General features: G+C 40.5%; 1 protein-coding gene across 1 annotated transcript in view; it reads left to right on the forward strand.

The window, feature by feature from the left end:
• The window catches only part of LOC149227547 (Outer membrane OMP85 family protein), a 39,507-nt gene extending 25,710 nt beyond the window's left edge, over positions 1-13,797 (forward strand). Inside the window, exons 2-4 of the mRNA XM_089377814.1 lie at positions 12,008-12,493; positions 12,861-13,376; positions 13,555-13,797. Of these exons, the coding sequence (XP_089233940.1) occupies positions 12,008-12,493; positions 12,861-13,376; positions 13,555-13,632 (1,080 nt within the window). The 3' untranslated portion in view covers positions 13,633-13,797. The remainder of the gene's footprint in view (positions 1-12,007; positions 12,494-12,860; positions 13,377-13,554) is intronic.
• The last annotated feature ends 1,119 nt before the right edge of the window (positions 13,798-14,916 follow it).

Here is a 14,916-nt window from a genome sequence, read left to right on the forward strand (position 1 = left end):
CCTTCCAATCTAATTTGATGCACCAGTTCGGTCCAAAGCTTATCTAACTCGCCGGTTTGGCCAATTTCTGTTTTGAACCAACTGGTTTTTAAAACTATGTATAGTGTTATCTTGGTTATATGCACTCTTGCTATATAAATGAGAACTTTCGCATATTTGTGTATAAATGGTTTGGATTCATACAAATGCTCATGAATATATGTATTTCTTTAAAATATAAATATTTTATGTATTTTTTGGTTGATTGGTTTTTGGGTCTGATTTTTTTCGATTTTGGTCAAATTCTCGTTAAGGGGGTTTATTGGTTCAGTCATCGGTTTGGTTCTAATAACATTGTCGTACGTTCTTGTAGCGTATTGTACGATAGTGTGATGACCATTTTTGCTACTCCTCTTGTAAATGTCACTATGAATTGTAATTCATGTGAACAATGTGGAAATGTAAACATTGATCGGCTGGAGAAGTGGACATAGATTTAGAGGTTTGAGGAGATGTTGTTGGTAAACCCAAACCACTGCATTTATTTTACCACCTATCTCCCTGATGAATTAATGGCCTTGTTGGTGCAACCATTTGAAGAATTGTATGGGCAACCTACAATAAAGGACAAAAAGCCCATACAATCCATGTGCCAAGGGAATGTGTTGTAGAAATCAACACGTAAGGGGTAGACGAGAGGAAAAAGAAGGGCAAGGGAGTATGCGAGAGAAAAGGCATCATCCCGATAATTAATGTTATGGGAAGACATACAGATAGTGGTGGTGTGCGAAAGACACAAAGAATGGACACACTCTGAAGCTTAGACATATAGCGTGATATCAAAGTGAGAGGACTCGTTGATGAAAAGAAAGAGGATGCAGTGTATGCATAGGGTTAGAAGCACGTTGAGGAGTGTGGTGTAAAGAGAAGATGTTGGTGTTGAGAAGGTGGAGTCATGGTGGACCGTGGATTCTTGCCTAGTAGGTGGAGACATTGTGTACTCTGGTATCTCTTGTGGTGTTTTACAGGTGGATACCCTGAGTGTGGATTATGAATTCCCTTGGAAGCTTAACAGGTGGAGACATGGTGTGCTGTAGATTCCGTGGGACAACAGGTGGATACACTATGTGCTTAGGACTACTCTAGTGTGAATCAGGTGGAGACACCATGGGCTCTGGATCCCTGTAGTGGTTAATTGGTGGAGACACTATGTGTTCTGGATCCCTGCAGGGTTTTGCAGGTGCAACACTGTGTGCTCTTGATCCCTGATGTGTTTAGCAGGTGGAGACATTGTGTACTTTGGACTCCTGGTTGTCAGGTGGAGACACTTTGTGCTTTGGACTCTTGTGTGACCTGGTTGACTTGTATTGGTGTGAATTCCCTTGAGCACTTAACTCCTTAGAGTTTGAATCCGGCTTGGGGGTGATCAGTGGCAAGAAAGATGGCAGCGTAGTTGCACTATGGTTGGGTGGAGAGTTGAAGTCCCTTCCTCAGTTGCCAATCATTTAAGTTAATTAGATAAGTATACTTACTTGTACATATGTTGCACTATAAATGGTGAATGATATTGTTATGTGTTATAACAATGTATGTATCAACACTGATTGTAAAGGAATGTGTTATTCTTGGTTGTCTATAATGAGATGGTTATGTGAATGATTCTCATGGTTATGAGGGACTTGTAGGTCCTTGTGGTTTCTGATACTTTCTTGAGATGCAGAGGTATTTACATGGTCTTGCATGAATGCTTTATGTGCTCAGTTAACTATTATGGTGTGTGAATTCCATTATTTGACATGGTCATGGATCTTTGACTGTTTATGATTGTTGAGGTCTTTCCTGGTAAAGGGCTGAGAATGATACAATTTATGTTTTACCAGTGGATTTCACAGTATTGTGTGGGATTCATTCTGTCTGTTAATAGGCATGTTGATAGATTTATTTATTATATGATCATTATGAAAGATATCTGGATTGTTAGTATTGGAATGAGGGTTTCATTCCCGTAGGAGTCATCGTTCTTAGCTATATTAGGCTTCGAGGAAATCCTGGGCAAAGTCCTTGAAATCCCTTAGAATTTCTGAGTTTGAGTACTATAGAAATCGGACTTGTATCCGGGATCGGATGAGTCTCTTGTGGGGTTTTGCATTGGGGTTGAATGTGCTTTATGGTCGGTAGACGCGTTTGGGAGTTTGGGCATCCGACTAGTTTGCACCTGTGCGCTTGTGGGAAAAGCACCAGATTCGAAATGACCTAGATAACTTGTGGGAAAAGCAAGTGAAAGGGTTATATCCAGGGTGGGGCTTGTTTGGGTGCATGAAGGTGTGGAAGCTGAATTTACAAGCAAGCCAGATTTCTTATGAGGTCCGAAGTGGGGCCCGTTTGGAGAGGATTGGGCGTGAACCTGGAGTTCTTTGCGAATGGCAGATGTATTTGGGATTTCGAGACATCTTGGGGTGAGGATAAGGCGCGAATGTGTAAGGCCTTGGATGTGGGCCAAACCCGGATATGATTGTGGAGTTGTGGTGATCCAGATATATCTGGGGATTTGGGAGGTTTGCCACTGCACACAATTATGCACACTCGGATCTCCCCTGTAGCCAGTTATAAACGAGTTGTTTGTATCACGTGAATGGTTCGAGCTCTGTGAAACCCACGTGTTAAGATGAAGTGGCAAGTGCCACAGGTGAATGACTAAGGCTGTGTGAACGCCGTGTAGGTGTCATGGGTGGCATGGCAGGCTACATGGGCTACTTGTGGTTGCCACATGGCAATGACTTGCTGCTGTGGCAATGGTTAACTGGTAAATCTTTGAAAGAGCATAACTTTCAATCAGAGATTGGATTGGGGTAAAATTTATATTGCTGGAAAGCTCTTGACGAGCTAAATGCATTGGTGCTGAAAGAGAATTAGATACACTTGTAAAATTTGAATGACTTCGATGAAGAGGGAAAAGGAAGAAAAATAGTTATTGTAGATGTGGTAGGACTTGGGCTCTAGGTCATAGATGTACACCTAGTCACTCATATCATTGCAAAATTATAGATGGGAAGGAAGTGTAGGGTTCCATTGAAGAAGCATGTTAGAATTTGACATGGACGAAAACTCACCGAAGGTATTAGCAACATTCATGTGCACTAAGAAAACTCATTAAAAAGCAAGATCAAGAGTCCTTGATGAGGCTATAGGTTGAAAGGGAGAAGTGCAACTACCTATAATACGATATATTACACCTTATCTAAGGAACATGGTACTATCTGCGACAATCAAGATGAAAAACTGTTAATTTTAGGTATGTTCTAAACTTCTATGCTTAGAGCAATTTATTTCAATTTTCACAGTTAGCTCCACATCTTTTTTAGATTAGCAATCACATTAGCATTAAAGTAAACTGCAGATAGAACATAAACATAAATCGCAAAAGACAAGCCAAGACAAGAGGACACAAGATGTGGCTCTAGCCAGGGACAAACCCCAATGTGGGGAAAGTCTTGATGAATTCTTCTTATATGTTCTTCAATAGTTTGGCAGAGAGAGAGAGAGATAGTACGTTTACAACAGAAGTCAACACTTTGACTTATCTAGATAAGAGCATAGATCATCTCTAAGAAGATGATACATGAGATCAGTTGAAGACATGTTGCTTCAACTGATTCTCCAAGGTGACTCCACCTATCGTTGTGCTGCATTTCGTCATCATGTTGCACCTCACCACGCTGCGCCATGTTGCACCCATCATCACTACGCTGCATCTCCCTTGCTTATTGTCCCTTGCTTGCTTGTTGTCCCTAGCATGCTTGTCCTTAGCATGCTTGCTGTTGCATGCTAGTTGTCCCTTGCATGCTAGTTGTAACATTGCATGCTTGGTGTATTCGCTGCTAAGTAGCATACAATTGTCCCAATGTTAGTTAGGTGTCCCTTGCATGCTGCTCTCCTTTGGAGACAAATGCTCCGGCTATTCCGGTAGTTTCGGTAGTTCCCAACAGTTCCGACAGTTTCGGCAATTCCTGGTAGTTCCCGACAGTTCCCGACAGTTCTGGCTGTTTTGGTAGTTCCGACAGTTCTGGCAGTTCCCGGTAGTTTCAATAGTTCCTAGCAATTCCTATTGTTCCCGACAGTTCCTGGCAATTCCGACTTCTTCCCTCTAGATCAGGGCAGTGTTATCCCTTAGGATCTCTCCTCCTATGAAAACCCAAAGACAAGTAGAGAGAGGACGAGATCCCATGTGTGTTGAAATGACTTGAAGCCCACCTCTATTTATACTAAAACGTTGAGCACAAGTGGGGTTTATTTGGTTGCTGGCCGACCTTGACGAATTGTCCCATAACACAAATAAATTCATATCTCCACGAATACTTATCGGTATTGGATGATCTTTAGATCAATCCTACACCTCTCGATGAGAGGGATCCAAGAAAAATATTAGCTTCCATTAATAAGATGACCCACATGGAGTTTGGCCCTAGTTGCCAATTTTAACACTCCCTCTCAACTAGGGAGAACTCCATCCGCTGATCCATATGTCCGACTGTACTATCTCTGCCATCATTGCCCTGCACTGCTCTGCGCTGCTCTGATCTACTGAGATCTGCTTTGCTGAGCTCTACTTTGCTTTGCTGTGCTCCGTTCTGCTTTGCTGAGCTTTACTTTGCTTTGCTATGCTCTGCTTTGCTGAACCGTGAAGAAGAAGAATTGATCGAGAATGTCTCATACCATTCTCCACTGACCCGAAGTCAGTTTCATTTGAAGAGAGAGTGTCACATCACCCTTACTGACCCGAAGTCAGTTTTATTGATCCCTGATCAATATCACAAGAGAGTGTCTCAAACCACTCATACTGATCCCAGATTAGTTTCATTGATCCCAGATCAATGGAGGTCATCCTAGCATAGGGGGTATGGTAGATACAATGATGCGTCCATCGATAGTACTACTATGGTCCCTAACCCCATTTCCCTGCTCATTAATCAAATGAGAGGTACTTCCCATGAGTCCCAGACTGCATGGGTAGGATGCCTCGACAGGAGAACTAATCATCCTGTCCACAGGAGAACGAATCATCCTGCCCCACAGTCACCACGGGAGAACTAATCATCTCGGCCCACAGGAGAACTAATCATCCTGTTTCACAGTTGCCGCACGAGAACTAATCATCTCGGCCCACAGGAGAACTAATTATCGTGTTCCACAGTTGCCACTGGAGAACTAATCATCCCGGCCCACAGGAGAACTAATCATCCTGTTCCACAGTCGTCACGAGGTATCACAGGGGAAGGTTGAACCTGTCATCCTGTACATAGCGCACCACTAGGGGAGGGTGAGTCGCCCTGTGGTCGTATGTTGCTCCAATAAGTACCCTAAGCCCCCCAGAGCTCCCAGAGCTCAATGCATGAAAAATGCAGGACCCTTATAAGAAGGTCTCTCAACGACTCCAAGTCGTTCACGAAAGTCACAAATTTGACCTTTCCCCGGGGCTTTAACAAAATGTCTACGACCTATACATCAGTCTCAATGTGATGGAGCCTCCTCACTCATCGACTCACCATATCCCAGATAAGGCAGTATTTGATGTCTATCTGCTGGAGCAATCATCGAATACGGGATTCCTCAATAATGGAATCCCCCCTCTGGTTGTCACGGAGAATCACAGTGGTATTCATCATGTGTACAAACAACTCACTTAAGAGCTTTTGCAACCATGCAACTTCACACGAGATCATACTCATAGCTATGTATTTGGTTTTGGCGGTGCTTGTAGCAACCGACTTCTGCTTCCTGCTCATCCATGATATTGAAGCAGAATCCAAAGAGAACCAGCACTGAGAAGTGCTCTAGTGATCCTCCACACTGCCTGCCCAGTGAACATTCGAATAATCATGCAGTTTCATATTTCGACCAGTGTATTTGATCTGGAATTGATCTAAGACAAACAATTAAGGTAGTACAGACTCATGTGCATGGATGTGCGTATGTTATTTTATGCAACAGATCGATAAGATTGCGAAATACACAAACACTGAAGTAGTTAGAGAAAACATAACAGCCAAACATGTAAATACAACAAGTTTAATAAGGCGTTCACCCAATACTCCTGGGCTACGTCTCCCGGTCCAACGTTCAATGGTGGCCTCTCTATTATGTTTTCAAAAGCAGAGTTTTTACAACAGTGAGCTCAATTTGCGTCTCACACAGCAGATATGAATCAGCAAGACTGTACGTGGATCCCCCAAGTCTCTGGAGTACACAGACTCTACTTACTGAAACTTGACCTCTATTGGTCACAGTAGTATGAGCCCAAACTGAGACTCATACATGACAGGCATATACAAAGGAGTTCGCTTGAACCTCTCAAGCCTTCTCTGGAGTACACAGACTCTTTGACTCTCTCTGGCTCTGTCTGGCTTGATGCTGCCTTTGCTTCTGCAGGTCAGCTCGGCGCCCTCTTTCTGCTCTTAGCTTTGTGTGTCTAACTAACTCTCTTCTTCCTCTGTCAGTTCGTGGCTTTAAAGCCAATTTTGCTTTCTGACTGTTCGTTTCCGCTTCCCAGCTTTCCGGTTTCCCTGCCTTCGTCTGTCTGAATCCCTCTGTTCGGTGTAATCATCACTATATAACGCCTCACAGGGAGGTGGCCACCTATTCTGTAACGGATGAGTGTGTCAGGTTCACTGGAAATGTTTGAATGACCGTTTTGTCCGTTAACTCCAAGAATGCCTGCAAAATACGAATCTCCGCCAATGCATCGTCCATATCGAACTTCAAATCCTTTACAATTCTGCCTGTTGACCCTGTCAAATCTGGTCATCCATCGGAACGTGTCTTCGCCGTTGATTTGGGGGTCCCAGATCTTATGGTCATTGCTCATATCGGGTGGCTAAGTAGCACGATGGTTACTAGTCCGACGTGAGCAGTTTCCTCTCTCTTCCACCGGACGCATGGCACTCACTGTATGGCATCGGGTGGAACTCAGTTGAAACCGCTTACCACTCAAGGCCCTTCCGATATTTTGTCAGTTTTGTGCAATCTCGCTCTGTCGGAACCGAATTAATTACTTTTCCATATTTCATAATATTTCGGGTCCGAGTGTTCGGGGCTTCTCTTCACTGAGAGGTTTGCCCTCTTGTTGCTAATCGCATATCAGAAACCACCCCCGTTTCTTGAAAAGACCTTCTGTTTTTGCTAATTTGCGACAACGCACGTTACCATGGGCCGACAGTGTGCGTGCTTAACCGAGGGTCCTTGTTGCTCCGCGCTGATTACAAATTGCAACTGATACGAGGATATCTTTGATAAGCTTGACCTTTATAAGACTTTGAAACTTTGGCATGATTTTTAAGAATTCATAAAAACTTAGAGAGTGTTCTAGGATCCAATTCGGATCACGACCTTCCTACTGAAAAAGCTTTTGGACCACCAAAAGTTGGTTTTTAAGCATCAATCAAGTGAGGATATTGATTCCTCGCTTGTCCAATTTCTATCCATCTTGCACTGCTTGGTTTTGAACCTTTGAGCCCAATCCTGAGGTACTCAACATCCTCTCTGTGCGTTGTCCTTACCTTCCTGTCCAAAACTGTATCTTCCTGCAATTCATTGAGATATTCAGACAACAGATCATCAATAGAAGGCAATTGGCTCTACTCTTCGGGATCTTCAATCAATGAAGGTTCAAACAGTCTCAAGCTTTCTGCATTAACTATGGAATAGATGTGCATGTAAGCTGGCAAATCAAGGCGAAAAGCATTTTCACCAATTTTCTCAAGTATCTTGAAAGGTCCATACCTTATTGGCTTCAGCTTCTTACCTTCACATTGCATTCTGTCTTTGCTGATATACAGCCAGACTTGATCACCAACTTGGAAACTATGCTCAATCCGATGCTTATCATGCCTTGCCTTGTACTTGGCTTGGCTCTTTTCTAGTTGTTCCTGTACTGCCTGGTGAATCTCTTGGATTTGTTCAATGAACTTGGTTGCCTTGTCCACATCACTGTGTCCATCAACCGCTATGTCTTTACCAAAGAAAAATTCCAAGGGAGACCTTGGTTTTGAACCAAAACAGGTCTCAAAAGGAGATCTCTGTGTAGAAGAATGTTTAGCTCGGTTGTAAGCATGCTGCACATAGCATAGGTGTTCATCCCAAAGCTTGGGATGCTTGCTGCAATAGCCTTTGAGAAACTGGATCGCTGTCCTGTTGACCACTTTTGTTTGGCCATTTGTTTGTGGATGAAAGGCTGTGCTCTTCTTTAGTCTGGTGTCCATCAATTCCCACAGACTCGACCAAAATTCCCAACAAATCGGGAATCTCGATCCGATACAATGGAAGTGGGTAATCCAAAATGAACCCATACATGTTGAAAGAACAACTTTGCTGTTTTTCAGCTGTAATCTGTTTGTTACAAGGTATTAAAATACACATGTTGCTGAACCTATCCACAATAACATATAAATAGTCATGACCTTTTCTAGATTTAGGCAGTCCCCCAACAAAGTCCATGGAAACACTTTCCCAAGGATGAGAAAAAACTGGTAGTGGAGTGTACAAGCCTAGTTTTCTATTGCTGGGCTTGCTTTTAGCACACATGGTACACCCTCTTACATATCTAGAAACTGTTTCATGCATTTTTGGCCAATAACAAAATCTTTGCAGTTGTGCAACTGTTTTACTTACACCAAAGTGACCTGATATTAGAGAAGTGTGTGCTTCTCGAATTATCTTTACTCTTTCAGTTTGTGGAATGCATAACTTTCCACAATGACATAAGAGTTGGTCCTTAACATGATAATCCAATTCTTCTACTTGTTTGTCATGACTTAAGGTTGCATATACATCTTTAAAATCTATATCTTGAGCATATTGTTCAATGTAGCTTTCATGCAATACTGAATTATGCTTAAGTATAGTGGATGCATTTATGATTGGTCTAGATAACATATATGCAACTTTATTGTGTATGCCCTTTTTATATCTGATGACAAGATGAAATTGTTGTAGAAAACCCATCCACCTATAGTGTCTCGATTGCTGCAACTTAGATTGTGAGTGTAAATATTGAAGTGGTTGATGATCAGTATGTATAGTTGTCTCTTTGCCCATTAGATAATGTTTCCACTTTTTCTCACTCTGTACTAATGCATATAATTCCGTATCATATGTGGGATAATTAACTACTGCAGAATTAAATGTCTCAGAATGATAACATATGGGTTTATCGTGCTGCATCAACACTGCTCCCATGGCATAGTCACTGGCATCAGTTTCAATCTTGAATGGTCTTTGAAGAGAAGGCAATGCTAGTACTGGTGCTGTACTAATCTTTTCTTTTAAGGTGTCGAAGGCTTTCTGCTATTTGCCTCCCCACTGGAACACCTTGTTCAATCCTGTTAAAGCATGGAAGGGAGCTGCAATCAAGGAAAAGTTAGAAATAAACTTTCTCCAATACTGTGCTGCTCCTAGGAAGCTTCTAACTTTAGTAGCAGATTTGGGTTTAGGCCAGTTTACAATGAATGCAACCTTAGAGGGATCTATCTTCAATTCACCCCCTACAATATGACCCAGATAATTTGAAGATGTTTTGCCAAATTCACATTTTGAGAGCTTAACATAAAGATTTTCTCTTTTCAAAACATCTAGAGTCTGCTTTACATGCTTCAAGTGTTCTTCCCATGTTTTACTAAATATAAGAATGTCATCTAAATATACAATGACAAAATCATCAATAAAAGGCCTGAGTTATCATTCATTACTCTCATGAAAGTAGCAGGAGCATTAGTTAAGCCAAAAGGCATAACCAACCACTCATACAATCCCTGCTTTGTTTTGAAAGCAGTTTTCCATGCATCTTGCTCTGCAACTTTGACCTGATGGTAGCTACTATGCAAGTCCAATTTGGAAAAATAAACAGCTTCTTTCAACTGATCTAGTAGATCATCTATGCGAGGAAGGGGATAACGATATTTGATCGTCATTCGGTGCTCGATAATCAATGCACATTCTCCATGAGCCATTTTTTTTTCTCACCAAGACAATTGGAGATCCACATGGTGATGTGCTAGGTCTTATGAACCCTTTCGAGCAGCTCCTGTACCTGCTTCTTGATTTCTGCATTCTCTAAAGTGGACAACCTGTACATTTTGATGTTAGGCAATGGAGCATCTTGTTGCAAATTAATATCATGTAATATTTCCTTTTTGGGTGGCAGAGCTTTAGGTTCTTGAAATAGTATATCATATTCTGAAACAACTTTTTCTAAATCAGCTTGCTGTTTAGCATTACAGCCCTCAAATACATTGGTTTTATCAGGTTTCTTTTCCTTTACAACCATCAGTAAAAATTGTTTGCATGAATTTACAATTCTTTTCATCTACCTTGAGTTTATGAGAGTATAATTATCCTTGAGTTTATGAGCTCTTACAATATATTCAATTCCATCTTTAACGAGCTGATACTTGTTTTCTGCCCTATAGAAAATAGCTTTTCTATCATACAAGTAAGGACTTCCTAAAACAATTCCACATATATCCAAGGGAACAATATCTAACTTCAACCTCATCTACAAACGCTGACCCAAAAGAAAACCTAAGTTTACATTGTCTAATCACTTGTAGCTTTGCTTTGTCACATAACCAACTTAATGGATATGGTTTCTTGTGAGGTGTGGTTAGTAATCCCAACTTCTTTACAGTTGTTTCAGAAATTAAATTTACTTGTGAGCCACTATCAAACAGAGTATCAATCTTTTGATGCTTGGAAATAACTCTAATATGAAAAAGCTCATGTCTTTTCCTCTCATTTTCTTCATTATCAGTGGATTGTGCAGAATTACTAGTAGATGCTTCAGAATTTTTACCTTTTATACCTGTGGCTGTGATTGTTGTTTCATCCCCTGAGTCTGACCCCAAATCCTTCTGAATAGCTGCTACTATCTTCTTCTTTTTGCCATCGTACTTCTTGGGTTTCAGCTCTGGATGCAGAATCCAACAGTGTTCATCATCATGCCCATCCTTCTTGCAGATTGTGCATGAAGGTTTGGTCTTTTGTACAACATTTGCCTTCCTCTCTTTCCATTTCTGCTTTCTCTTTTCTTTATTCTTGCTTGCAGTGGGTTTTGATGATCCCCCAACTTTTGGGTTCACATTCTTGCCTCTAGCCTCTAGATGTGTAGCTTGAACAGATACCTCATTTATGCTAGTGGGATTAAACATGAGAATGGTGTGCTTTAAATAGCTGTGTAGACCCCTGTATACTTCAGCAAAGTTTCAGGTGAGTCTAAAGAAATTCCTAGAATCAACGCTCTTTTCCTAAATTCTTGGGTGTAACTTTGTACACTTTGCCCTTTCAATTGTCGAAGAGTTTGCCAACTCATCATGGCTTGCTGCATATAAGTTAGTGGATAAAACTGTTTTTTAATTGCAGAAACAAATTCACTCTAGACAGAAAGAATTTTACCATGCTTCTTCAGGTCAGCTTATGTCCTGCCTTCCCACCATACCAAGGGAGTGCCTCCAGACTGGAATAGAGAGCTGGAATTACTATCCTCTGCAGTGAAGAGGAACAGAGCTCGACATTAGCAAACAAGGAAATTCTCTGAAGCTGCAAAGCCAACAATGCATGTAACTATGCAAAATTCAAATAAAGCCGGTCAAATTTGGCTGATTGCTAGTGATTTCTATGAAGATGTAACCAATTCAGTTCCCATTCCTGACAGAATCTCTCCAGTTTCCTCCCTCCTTTTATTATTGGCAAGAATGAGCTTGAGTTTCTCTAAGAATTTCTGCTAGATAGCTTCTCTTTTAACAGTGTGTGCTTAATTAGTACTGGAGGAAATACAAGAGCTCCGTGATTATTTAGATTGGCTAACATGCCTATAATTAGACTCTGGGTAGGATGTTTGAAATTTGAAATTTTAAAGATGTGTTACATCTATAAGAAGCATGCAGTGTAGGCAGTGCTGTGTAGTAAACTCTGTGTTGAAATAGGAATTTAATTTTTGTATTTTTCTCTTGAACTTGTTATTCTCTGTAATGATGTGTAGGCACATGCTTGGACTGTTGAGGGATCCTTGAAGTCAAGAAATTGGCTTGGATATGGAGAAACATGGGATGGCACAGGGACCTATGGGTGGGACAAAACATCAGAAATGAGTGCTGGATTACACTATCCTAGGTTTAAGGGTTTGCCTGCTTCATTAATGGCTCGGTTATCCTTACTTACAGATGACTGGATAAAATATTCATCTTACAAAGAGCGAATTTTAGGACTTTCTGTTGGATTGGACAGTGATGAAAATCATTCCTTGAGTTACAGTCTTAAATGGCGATCCTTGACAGATCCTTCTCATGGGGCCTCGAGGGCAATACGGAGGCAGTTGGGTCATTCATTGATCTCTTCAGTGGCATCCTTTTACAAAATTGATAAAAGGGATTCTCAACTGAGACCAACACGGGGCTTCGCATTTGCTTCTAAATCAGAAATCGCTGGTATTGGACCAGACAGCCGACTTGTGAGGTTTGTACGCCAGGTGGGCTTCTTGTCCTTCTCTGTAATGCTTGCAGATTGATTTGTCTAAATTCATGTTTTTAGTTTGCATGCAAGGAAGTGCTATTCTATCAAATTCATCTATCACAAGTTCTTAAATCATTCATTTAGTTTAATCTGTGGCCTCTTTGATAAAATTAACGTCTAATGTTTTAATTTAGAAGTAATGCTGTTTCTTTTTTGAAAAAGGTTTCTCGATATTTGATGTGATATCAGACTTTTTTCTTCTTAAATCAGACATTATCTGCGATTTTTTCTCTCTAGAATTTAACTAAACTTCTATGACCTTTTAATCTTGATATTATCTCTTACCTGGCCTGCTGTGTTGTTTTATTGTCTTCTATGAAAAGGAGCTTGATTTTCGTTATGCTATTCCTTTGGGATTTTACAATGCGGCTTTGAATATTGGATTTTCTGCGGGGATTATATTACCATGGGGAAAAGGGTTCAAGGATCGATCAATACCTATTTCTGATCGATTTTTTATGGGGGGTCATTCTTCTCCAATATGCAATTTAAGGGGTCCTCTAAGCCTGTTGGGATTTAGGTCCAGAGGTGTTGGCCCGACCGAGGCCAGAAGGGCTAACAGTGACAGCTCAAAGACAGATGATGCATCTGACTCTTCTGTAAGGGACACACTGGGAGGGGATATTGCAGTCACTAGTTTTGCAGACCTCTCATTTGATCTTCCTCTCAAGGTATTCCGAGATTCAGGCATTCATGGGCACTGTTTTGTTTGTGCCGGGAATCTAGCTATCTTAACAGGTGACTATTATCGGCCTATTTCATTTCGGGAATTTGGATCTTCCTTCCGCAGTTCTGTAGGAGCTGGTATAGTCATTCCAACGAAGTTGGCTCGCATTGAGGTATGGTGTTTGACTTGGTCCTGAAATTTGTATTTATTCTAGAGTGGTTAAATTAGATAGGAAATGACATTATGAATTGAATGTATTAACAACTTATTTCAATTGTGAAATGAGTTTTTTTTACTAATTGAGACAATTGCTTTTCAAAGCTTTTTACTCACTTCCTTCTAATGTGCAGATCAACTATTGTCAAATTCTACGACAACTTGATCATGATCGAGCAAAAAGAGGCATACAGTTCAGCTTTTCCTCTTGATATAATGTTTGTCCTCTTAGATACCAGCATTCTATCACATTCATCTATCATTACCAGCATTTTTTTTTGTTTAAGGGGGTGCTTAGTCACCGTATTTCCCATTGTGGGGGAAAAATCCAAATTTGGTCAAATCTGAAATAATGGAAAATTTAGCAATGCGTTTAATTGGGTGAGTGAATTAATTTGGTAAAATTCTTAGACAATGTTAAGATTCTTTTTTGGTTAAACTTAAAATATATAGGAAAAAACCAGATATATAACCGGATTTTGAAAAGTAAATGACATTTTAATATTTTTTTCAGTCATGACAGTTAATTTGATATAATTTTGCGTTTTTGAAGTTTAAAAAACTGTATTTGATTTTTGTTTGAATATTTTGAAGTTGTTACGAAATCCAATTTTCTTCATCGAGCTTAATAGCAGGTTTTATCATATTTTTTGCACTGGCGATTTTTTTTTTCGAATTTAACAGTCCCCAATTTGAACATGAGCGCGAATACAGACCAGGTGACTTCTTGGGGGTGGGGGGAGTATTGAATGCAGAACCATATCTCATGTGTGACAGAAACTTGGTCAGTGTTCCATGCCTGCATGCCCCTTTGCACTATACTGTCTCTTTTATTTGTTATTATTTCCCATTCCTTGGTCTTCATTTTGCATCCTATAAAGTATAAGTGGCACAAACACGTGTTATGTATGCCAAAGTTTGGTAGGTTTTGACTTTTCTCTCACTGCATGTGATTTTGCTGTGACTTCTATTGTTAACATTTTCAGTTGTGGCTTTTCATTTTTTTGATAGTTTGGTCACTTTCTGCTGACATACTTTGGGTATTGTAAGTGCAGAAATATGTTGTCTGTATACCAGAAATTCGCTTAAGGTCCCTGTCTGCATTTGCTTCTCCAAGAGTTTGCATCTATGCCTTCTGATGTTTCTTTTGTGGTGTTAATTTTCTTGTCATCTTGCCTGAACTCAATCAACAGTTTTAAAATTTGAAAGAGAAGATATCTCTTTTCTTCTTCTTTTCAGATTGTGAGTTTCTGTTTGTGTGCTCCAAAGACTTCTATTCATTTGGGACCTTCTCTATGCACAGATCTCATATTTGTTTCAGCACGTTCTTCTTTCAACCTTCAGGGGATTCCAGCTGGAAGGAATCCCAGTATCATCATCACCTTCAATCAGTCCATCGGTGGGCTAAACTAAGTTGGCACTATAATGGTCATGCAGCTTTCATTAACAGTTTTTTCTCGACCTCAGATGCCAGGAGTAGATATTGATGGTTTAAT

This window comes from Pinus tabuliformis, chromosome J (assembly GCF_031772625.1).
Source record: "Pinus tabuliformis cultivar Carrire ecotype Pingquan chromosome J, CPIR1, whole genome shotgun sequence".
NCBI lineage: Eukaryota > Viridiplantae > Streptophyta > Pinopsida > Pinales > Pinaceae > Pinus > Pinus tabuliformis.